At 32.0% G+C, this 11,194-nt stretch overlaps 1 protein-coding gene across 1 annotated transcript; it reads right to left on the minus strand.

The window, feature by feature from the left end:
- Positions 1-5,425: 5,425 nt before the first annotated feature.
- On the minus strand, positions 5,426-10,629 carry LOC143590951 (inactive glucose-1-phosphate adenylyltransferase small subunit 2, chloroplastic-like). The gene is made up of 9 exons (XM_077071287.1): positions 10,387-10,629; positions 10,003-10,296; positions 8,721-9,137; positions 8,540-8,643; positions 7,093-7,204; positions 6,892-6,996; positions 6,585-6,598; positions 5,925-6,036; positions 5,426-5,542 (listed from the first exon to the last, which is right to left on the minus strand). Exons 1-9 carry the CDS (start codon positions 10,507-10,509, stop codon positions 5,426-5,428), a joined length of 1,398 nt encoding a protein of 465 aa, XP_076927402.1. The 5' UTR covers positions 10,510-10,629.
- Positions 10,630-11,194: the final 565 nt, after the last annotated feature.

Consider the following 11,194-nt stretch of genomic DNA (forward strand, 5'->3'; position numbering starts at 1 on the left):
GAAATTATAAAATAGGTTAAACCAAGTTAAATACCAATAAATACAAGTTTTAAATAGTTCGGAAGATCCAAATTACGTTCCCGAATCGATTTAAACTTAAACGAATACAAATACGAAAAATCCGAGATGTTACATTAGTAGTACACATTCTATTTGATAAACTATATTTTGTATATCTGAGTTTACAAATTGACATAATTTGAATGTTGTCTAATTAATTCGGGCATAAAACTCTTAGTGAATTCACAAACATATAAGACTTAAAGTTACTATGAAAATAACTAATAATAGACATACATGAGAAGTAAATAAATTAATGACGAAAACTTGGTCAAATATCGTATGAGTATGTAGATAATAATAATAACAACAACAACAACAACAATAATAATAATAATTGTCACACCCCGTTAAGTGATTTGCGGAAGCGTAAAACGGTAATGTAATAGACACAACTTGTAAATACATTGTTCATAAAGAAACATTACTAACTAATTTATAATATATTATATTGTTCTAACATCTTTTACAAACTATGTGATACAATCAAAAGTAGTCCGTCTACTACTCACTTCTAACTCGAATGCTCACAACATCGATCACAATCCAAACACGTAACACGTAAGCAATCTACTCCACTTTTCTGATTACCTGAAAAGCATGTTAAAAACAGGTCAACTACGAATAGTTGGTGAGTTTCATAAGTTTTAACGAAATCAGTTCTGCGTACCACATAGTCATAGTTTGAATATACGCGCGTGTGTAAAAATGTATTTACGTTTGTATATATGTACATTTATGTCTTTGAATGTACATATGTATGCGTATACGTTTATGATATAATTTTGAAATTTATGATAAAATCGTAATTATTCGTTCGTACTACGCGCCTCCATTTTCCATGTTAAATCAACCACGTGGCCCCCCTTCCGCCAGCAATGGTTTCACGTAAATTCAACCACTATGGCCCCCCTCTGCCCACAACGGTTCCACATAATTTCAAATTACACAGTGTATATATATATATATTTAACTAGTATTTCCTAGGCTATAGTATTTCCTATGCCTATCCACATAATATGCATATAGATATATATATATTATATATATGCATAGTATTTCTCACGTACCATTAATCACTATGGCCCCCCTTCCGCCCACAACATATACAATCACATTATTTTCTTGGCATCATACCATAATCAAGTTAGTTTGTTTAATTGTAGCAGAACTTGGCTCATAGGCCATACTCAACTTTAGTTTATTAAGTTGCAGCAGAACTTGGCTCGTAGGCCATACTCAACTTTAGTTTGTTATTATTGTGGCCCCACTTCCGCCCATAATAGCCTCGTGGCCTCCACTCCCACGTTATTCTCATGGCCGTCGGTTATCCCTATGGCCATTACAGACCACGTTATCCCTATGGCCATTACAGACCACGTTATACCTGGCCATTATAGACCACGTTATTCCCATGGCCATTACAGACCACGTTATTTCCCCAATTTGTTATGTTTAACATTACATAGTGTTTTTGTATAAACATATAGTCACATGTAATTTTGTAATGTTTTGGCATTCACACTATCTCCACTTAACTTATCTTCAACAATACTATTCACCTTTCATCAGCATATAATCAATCATTATGTTTGTAGGGACTTTTCGTATATGTAAATTTAGATAATTCATATCCTGAACCGTTTTCAGATAGATAAACGTATATAAACATGCTTTTCACCCCAAAAGTTGGTAAACAGTTTGAAAAGAGGGGTCATGAAACTCACTGTTTAATAGGTGCTCAGCGTGATGTCAGCTCGGGGTTCGTTTCCTTTGCTATCACTTAGTCCCTTTGCAGTTTTCGATTGTTTCAACCCTTTTCTCGCTTTTTCGGGTTCTTGGCCTTCTAGCTAAAGTAACTACAGGTCCTTAGGGTTTGGCCATGGGATGTGAAGAACAACAGCTATGGAAGGGAAGGGTCTGGAAATACGGCTCAAAATATCTAAGTATAAGCTTATTTACAAAGAAAGGTTTAGGGATGGAAAAGTCCGGAAGTTAGGGACCCCCCTTGGGCCCATTTGCCTTGTTTTGGGTGCACAAACGTGAAATCCCGAGTCCAAGTTTATTTCGGGTTTGGTTTTTGGCGCAAAAAATCTATCGGGTACGACAAATAGCGCGAAAACGAGAGTTTCTTGGCCATTTTTGTGTAAATTTTGAAAAACATACCTTTTATTTGTAAAAATTGAAAATATTTTCACGGATCGCTTAAAACATCCCAAATAAATGTTTTGTAAGCCTTTTTTGGCTTAACGGATGATACAATACTTGTTTTGGAACTATCTTTTGCGTTTAAGTTCATAGCGGGTAGTTAAACAAGCATGTTTTCGTTTAACCGATTTGCTATCATACTAAGGCCTTAATATCAATATGTTGGCTTATAATAAACTTATATCACTTATAGATAGCCCCCCCCCCCCCCCCCCCCCGGGATATCTGGGTCATAACCAGACCCATTTGGTTATTCGTTTGTTCGTTACGCAATAAGCGGTTAATCGTTTATTCGATCTGTGAATACTAAGGTATACTCAATTTTGTCACGAATGTCACAATAATAATAAAAATAATAAATTATAAAAAAATGAATCAAAATGACATGAAATCAATCCTTTTTATCAATAAACGCGGATCCGAATTATATCAGAATTTTAAAATGGATCAGTTTTCGGGTTTGAAATTGACGAATGTCACAATCTATAACTCATGTTTCCAACATACACATGATTCTAATCCACCAAATAATAATCGTCCAACTTTTATACTTTTTAATTGTCAACTGCCGATAGTTATATTGTCTGTTATACTTTTTTCACATAAATTTACAATGTGCCATTGTGTTGTTCGAAGTTCAGAAACAATCCACAAAATAATAATCATCCAACTTTTATATTTTTTAATTGTCAACTGCTGCTGATAGTTATATCGTCCAATACTTTTTCACATAAATTTACGATGTCTCATTGTGTTCTTCGAAGTTCAGAAAAAAATAAACTCTATAATACATTTTAAATACATGTCCTAAAATTAATATATTCAAACTATTACAAAATATTTGAAAATTGTTTTATAAAATATATAATTTTCCCAATTCTATTTTATCAGTTAAATAATAAAATAATAATTATGTATTAATATGAAGTCACTTATACTTCTTTTTAGCTATAAAAAATTAAATACGCTCAAAGTTTCATTATAATTTAATTTTGTGTTTTCTTTTTATAAATATTTACCTAAAGTTAGAGTTAAGTAACTTTATTTTAAAGTATATGAAACTTGCTTAGTAGTGATTTTTTTTTTCAAGTTCACTTATGACTTAACTAAGTAATTCCAAAATTCGGTTATTACTAAGGTGGCTTTTTTTTTTCAAATTGAATTTTAATAATCTTATATTTTTTGGTTGGTCGGTAAAAATCCTATATAAATAATTATTGTCACCAGTCCTAGCTTTCGTCCTACTTTTTTTAATTGGACCTTGTTAAAATAAACTTAGCTTCGTTGCTTGTTTCGAAATTGAAGCTAATGTTTTAGGGCTTTAATCGAAAGGAGCAACACGAGTCGATTAATGCAACTTATTTCGAAACAGTGCTCTAAACATATTGTTTTTGTTAAATGGAAGTTTAAACACCCAAACTTGAAATTGTTGCGAAAAGCATCTCCCATTTAATGGGATGAGCTCGTGAACACTACAAAAAAAGACAAGCCTAGATCTTAGCATAATTTGAGAAAGACGAAAACTAGATCTGTTACGTCTATTTCTGTTCGTTGCTATTTTAAAGTTTTTATTTTAAGTTTAAGTTGTAATTATTTTGGGAAAATTCACAATATAGACCTTTTGAAGAGAAAGAAAATGCAATATGCTCTATAAATCTTGAAGATTCACAAACTAGACCAAAAAATATGGACTGGGACGACGTTTTAGGAAAAGATCCGTAATATGACACGACCTGCCAAATATTTAAAAATGTTGAGGGAGCATGCCAACTTTGTGAATAATGTTGATGAACACAGCAAAAACTTTGAGAATCTTGAGGGAGCAGTCCATATTTTCTCACTAAATTTTCTTCTCAAAAGCGGCCTTTCCAGACAGTTTTTTATATTTCCTACCTGATCCGTACAAATTTTCAAAATCTTGAAAATTGTTCTCTTTTAATTTCGTCTTGGCAGACGCATTTGAGAGGAATTTGTTCCAAGGAGACGAGATTTATATTTTTCCTTCCTGTTCCGTTCAAATCCTATATTTCAATAAGGTATAGTTTGATTCTTTATCTCGTAACACAAATTTTCATCTTTTCATCTCTTAATAATTGTTCTGGAATCCAAAATCATGAAGTTTAAGAGGGGATATCGTGTGGAGGTTATTAATATGGGTCTCGAGTTCATTGGTTCCAATTACGACTGCAACATAATCTCAACGTTCGTGAACGAGTACATTGTTCAAACCACGGCATTTTCAAATTCCATGTCTAATGAATAAACAAGGTAAAAATGAAACAATGGAAGAATGGAAGAAGAAGAAAAAGATTCAAATATAACAACATGAAGATTAAGGAGAATTAGTTAATAAAAAATATTGTCGGTGCGGACGGAATCTACTTAAATCTTGTCGGTGTGGACGGGATTCCAACTTATAAGAAGAAAATATAAATCTCATATTCTTGGAACAAATTCCTCTCAAATGCGTCTGCCAAGACGAAATTAAAAAGGAACAATTTTCAAGATTTTGAAATTTTGTACGGATCTGGTAGGAAACATAAAAAACCGTCTAGGAAGACTGCATTTGAGAAGAAAATTTAGTGAGAAAATATGGACGGCTCCCTCAAGATTCTCAAATTTTTGCCGTATCCATCAACATTATTCACAATTCACAAAGTTGGCCTGCTCCCTCAACATTTTCAAATATTTGGCCGGCCATGTTAGATTACATATCTTTTCTAAAGCGTCTCTCAGGCAATACTTTTTGAGCTATTTTGAGAATCTTTAAAATTTATGAGCCATATTGCATTTTCTTTCTCTCTTAAAAGGTTTATATTGAGAATTTTCCTAAATTTTTTTTAATAATTTATACTTTATCCAAGTTTGAGTTGTTTTTTATTAAAGCAGTGGTAGAGAAAAAAAATTAAAGTAAAAAAAAATGAATAGCAAATGATTAAAGAGGGTTAACTAACACATAATTAGTTTGGTAAAGTAGTGTTTTTGACGATCTCCGTCAGGTAAGATGTACTTCTTGGTTAGACAGACCTTAATGCATTCTTGAATGCAAATGCTTTCTTTCAACTTATAGGTTCCTTTTATACAATTAGGCTATTGCTATTATAGTATAGAGGCAAAATTCTCCTTATTCAACAAAATCATTAATATCGAATGACTTCTATAAGATGGTTTCATCTGGGAACACTGCACCGCGTAAGACTACTATTATGCCGGATGTTATCATGTACCCCTCGCTTTCATTGTTCCTTTCTACTACATTATCCCTGTTTATCATCTACAAACAATACAACATTATTCTTATTAGAGAAAATTACTGTTTGCGTCCATGTGGTTTTAAGACGGAGGCACAATGAGTCCCCGAAAATTTTTTTGAACTGGTTGAGTCCCCGTGGTTTCAAAAATGAACCATTTGAGTCCCTGCTGTTACTTACTGAAACCACAGGGACTCAAATTGTTCGTTTCTGAAATCACAAGAACTCAATTGTTCGTTTCTGAAACCAGAGGGACTCAACAAGTTCAAAAATTTTTTCAGGGGACTCATTGTGTCTTCGTCCTAAAACCACAGGAACGTAAACAATAATTTTCTCTTATTATTATTATTATTTGTTAATACAAGTTACAACAAACAGTATGTATTCAAACTGCATTTTCATTACCTTAACATTTTTCCCAATCTTTACGTTCTTGTCGATTATAGCTTTCTTTATGAACGAGCCTTCGCCCACCCCAATGCTCTCTTCGGACACACTCTGTTTGCACGCACCGCAACTTACTTTAAGTTTATTGAAGAAAATCTTTGTTTTTTTTCTATACATGAAAACTTGTTTTGTACCAAACTATTATTGTTAAGCCTGTAGATAAGCTGAACAAACGTGAACATGACATGTTGTTCCTTCATTTAACTTAAACCGAACATGAACTATTAATCCAATGATTTTTTTGTTCATGTGTTTTCGTCAAAAAGCTAAAAGAACTGTTCTTATTTAAACATGTTTTTTTCTATTTTTTAAGAATTTAGAAGAGCTTCTATCGACTTTTAGGAGTATTTTGGTTTAAAAAAAAAAACACCGAGAGAATTTGTTTTAAAAAAATCGACAAAAATCCCGTTTTAAGCATGTAACATACGTAATAGCCTATGTAAAAATGCATGTAACATGCGATAACGGTATTTTTTTTTGTTAATTTTTTATATAAAAAAATTTCTCTCAGCGTTTATTTTATTTTGACGAAAATACTTCTAAAAGTGTATAGAAGCTCTTCCAAATTCTTAAAAAATAAAAAAAACATGTTTCTTGGGTGGTTCGCAAAGCTCTCACGACTCATAAGAGTTCTCAAAATATTCTAACGCTACATATATTTTAAGTTTTCTATTAACATATGCATGAACATAAATGGCGTAACACAAACAAAAGAACGTAAATAGACGAATGTAAACGAATATTTAAGAATGAAACATGTGTTCATGTTCGTTCGTTTAATTAAGTGTCATCATGTTTTTGTTCACTTATTAAATTTACAAACTTCCGGTCAAACGCTTTACTAACTATGAACTTTCTTTACGTTTACAGGACTAATTATTGTTATTTTAGACAGTTAATACATTTCTTTAATGGTGAGTAGTGCATTTACATGATAGATATCAGATCCCATGATTACTGAATCTTGTATAACGGCTCCATCTCCAACCTTAGTTCTTGGACCAATCACTGAACGTCTAATGCTGCATTTCTACTTTTCAAAACAAATTTTTTTTTTTTGCTTAAATAAGACGAAAATAATGTACTTATAGATGCATTTTCTATCAATTTGATAAAAATGTAATACATTTAAAATGCAACCATCACCAATGGTGCTATCTGTGATGACAGCGTCAGTTACTAGCGATGGAGGCAGATGACGAGGCAGGGTGTACAATGGAAAATTCCTATCGTGGAAGCTGTTACCAAGAGATATAAATATTTAGTTTTAGCTCTCTGTAGAGGTGGCAAAAGTTGCGGGTCACGCTGATTCGGTAATTTTTCAAAACTGTTTATTTTGTTTACTGTTCTCGGGTTTCTGGAAAGACTCTTATCCAAAAAAAGCATCTTTTTCTTTTTTAATTTTTTTTATTTATGGATATTTAGTATGTTAGATATGTTTACAAAACTTACATCTACAAAAAATAATCCAACTTTTTGAATAGCATGATTTTAAGAGGCTTTGTTCATTATAAATAATCCAATTAGTATTTATAACACATATTTAGCATTCATTACTAATATCACTATTATTGTTGATCTATTTCTATATTTAGTACAACTATTATTACTATAACACTTATTTAGTATTCATTACTAATATTACTATTATTACTATAACACATATTTAGTATTGATCTATTCATTATAATATCACTATTATTGATTTATTCATTACTAATATCACTATTATTATTATAACACATATTTAGTATTCACTACTTTATCACTATTATTATTGATCCTATGCATATGGTTTTCGAGCCGGATGTCTTTTTGGAAGCAACCTCTCTATCCTTTGGGATGGAGGTAAGGTTTGCCTACATCCCACCCTCCCCAGACCTTGCTAACAGCTTTGCTATTGATGAGATTTATACTGGGTATGGTTATTGTTTTGGACGTATTTCAGCCCGATTAACAAATTTCGTCTAAACCAAAAAAAACATTCAACATATGTACAATTGATGCTGATTTTGGTTAGAGAATGCCAATTTTACCTTCAATGCACTAAAGATACCAATTATTTTGAAATACTTTCACCTTTTAATAACAAGGGTAATATGGGAAAGTAATACATTATCCATATTTGAAAAAAATAATAATATTGAGACAACTAAGGACAAAAACATGTAATGGATGTAAACTGGGCCCGTGGGCTCAATACTAATAAGCCACCTCTACGGTTTATTAGTATTGAGCGTACGGCCCAGATTACATCAAATGATTATAATATATAGGGATGCTCAATACTAATAAACCCTAATGGTTATATAGGTTCTGATAACATGGACAGTAACTTATAAAAATTACAACTTTTAATGATAAGAATATGGGAAAATTAGCAATTAACCATATTTGAAAATAGATATTTATAATGAGACAATGGACAATAACTTTCGACGGTGGGAGAATTGTTATAAGTTTTACGTGTTTGAACTATTAAAAGATATGACATAAGTAAACAGGTTAAAATTGCCACCTCTAGGTTTTGGACTATGCATTCTATTTCTTTTAAGGTTTTCAGAGTTACCGACTTATATTTCATGTTTATTTTCATCGTGCTTTCCATATTCGCTTTGTAATATGCTTCAATACTTGTCATATCCTCCCAATATCCATCAAACCGATAAGCATGTACCTGTTATTACATATTTACAGCAAACTATTTATTCTGTTGTGTTCAATCGAAATGGCAAAATGGTAATAAAGACTAACCTTCAGCCCCAAAGATATTGCACCTGGTATCACTTCATTCTTCAAATCATTTGCTTTAGGAAAGCATTCTTTTAAAAGCTTTATCATAACATGTCTGTTTATTACATATATCCCCATGCCGGAAAACGTTTCGTTAAGACCATTATTAAACTTTGATAAAACTGGGGTTAAATCCGGTTCCTTATCGAAACCAACGACTCGATTTCCATAACCTACATTGAAGCTACCAAAACCCGTGTTGTAATCTCTCGTTTTATCCAAAACTGAAACCGTTACATCCGCCTTGTTGTTCCTGTGTGCATCTAGAAGCTTCTGGTAATCCATCTTGTATAGATGGTAACCTGGGAGTACTAAATATTCAACGGCTGGATGTTGTTCTAGTACCCATAAGCATCTTCTCAAAGCATCTGCAGTTCCCTACATGCCCAAAAAAACCGAACTTTCAAGAAACGTTTTTGTGTTTTCAAGTGTAAAAGATTTAAGGAAATGTTATTTAATGTTTCTACTGAAACTCTTGTGTTTTGTTCTAGATGTGACAATGCCCTTTTGATTAGGGGTGTTCATGAAACTGAAATCACCGAATTCAAACAAAAATGAATGGTTTGGTTTTTTGTTTTTGGTAAATCGAATTTTTGGTTGGTTTCGGTTTTGTATGTAGTTAAAACCGAAAAAACTAAACCAAGGTTATAGATTTTCATCTTCTATTTTGAATTTCAAATAACTTTTAAGAATTTTGTAAATAATATAATCCAAATAGATTAGCACAAATATATAATATGATTAACAAAAAGAAGATTTAGGCTCAAATTAAATATTTTGGGCTGATTTTTTGCAGCCAAAAATTTAATGTCTGAATGGTAACACACTAAAACTGGAAAACACCAAACTTAACTGAACGGTTTTCAAAATCTCGAAAATAAATTTTCGGTTTTTGGTTCGGTTTGAGCCCAAAACTGACACAAAACGACCCATGATTTACTTATGAACGAGTTGATTTGGGTTGCTTTTCATTCCATACGGGTCAAACGAGTCAACAAAACAAAAGTCAAATGATTTGAACGTTACTAGTCAACAAAACAAAAGTCAAATGATTTGAATTTTGAACGTTACTATTTTTTTTTACGTTTTGTTTATATACATATGAACCGTTAAGTAGGTTTGTTAAAAATCTGGATTATAACTGTAGTATTATTCTTGTAATTATAAGTTAATTATGCATTGGTTATTTATGAAAAATAGTATGGTTTATCTTTCTTTAGTTACAATGTGAATAGTGAAGAACCTGAAACCAGTTAGCGTCTTCCGGGCTCTGATAAGCTGCAATAACTTCAAGAAATTCATGGTTTGCTAACAATCCACCCGAATATGCCCTTGAGAGATGCGAGTTTAAAGAAGTTGAATTAAACTGTGTTAGCGCGTATACTTTCGTTATATTACTATTAATGCAATTGCTTATAACTGCATCAATAAGCCTATAATTTCCCGCCACTGGAACAGCACCTTCTGATCTTCGTTTGGTCAACGGATACAATCTGGACTGATGTGACGCGTCTCCAAACACTACAGCCGCAACACTCTGCGAAATCTACCAATCCTTTATCAAAAACTAGTTAATAACTAAAACAATAATTATTGTGCTCATCAGATATGATCAAATAAAACCAACCTGGCTAGTTGGTGAAAATTGGCATTCGGGTTTTTGGGAATTTGTTATGGTGAATCTTGAATGGAGCTTCTTCGATGGTGGTTTAAGCTTTGGATTGATGGAGGTGTGAAAAGTGAGTGACATTATAGTGATAGGAGATGAAAGATTTGGAGGTGATGAGAGGATGACAAGGATGTTTTGCGTTTGATTTTATTAAGTGTATATATTTTAATTTGGATTTGTGACACAATTTAGGTATCATAGTATTAAATTTGTAATGAAAAGCTAGGGAATTTGGGTTTCTTGTAGGTGATGGATATTGCAGAGAGAATACTTGGCAAAATTGACCAAGCATGGTATAATTCTTTTCAGGCTGCCTTCCTCATAAAGAGTGTTTGATTATGAATTTCTTATTAAATATTGTGATTTTTGATTTATTGGTAGAGCTGGATTGATTACTCTCTCAATCACATACATTTTGCTATTTAGCTTGTTCATAATAAAATATTTTCTTTTAGAACATATGTTATATAGTTGTAATATACCATTGAAGTCGATTCTTGCACAAACAGTTTTTTCCCTAAGCAGCGAAAGTCACTAGAGATATGACGTGTATTTTAGACGGGGTATATGCATTAGTATAACTAGACACCATAATTGAGTAATTATGTATATAATGGTGTGGAAAATGTTAAAAATACAAAGAAGACAAAAATAAGAAGTATAAGAAGAATTTGTGAATAATAATAAAAAAAACCCTTAGAAAAATTCAAAGAAAAATAATAAAAAAATCATAACTCAAAATATAATTAAAAACGAAAACGTGAAA

The sequence above is a fragment of the Bidens hawaiensis genome, unplaced genomic scaffold (genome assembly GCF_021521415.1).
Source record: "Bidens hawaiensis isolate Kalapana, Puna unplaced genomic scaffold, B.hawaiensis_p1.1 tig00039075_1, whole genome shotgun sequence".
Lineage (NCBI taxonomy): Eukaryota > Viridiplantae > Streptophyta > Magnoliopsida > Asterales > Asteraceae > Bidens > Bidens hawaiensis.

Coding starts and splice junctions, on each gene's coding strand:
- LOC143590951 (XM_077071287.1), bottom strand. CDS start 10,509: ATGTCACTCACTTTTCACACCTCCATCAATCCAAAGCTTAAACCACCA. Junction 10,297..10,386: donor AATTTTCACCAACTAGCCAG/GTTGGTTTTATT, acceptor TAGATTTCGCAG/AGTGTTGCGGCTGTAGTGTT. Junction 9,138..10,002: donor AAGACGCTAACTGGTTTCAG/GTTCTTCACTAT, acceptor TTGGGCATGTAG/GGAACTGCAGATGCTTTGAG.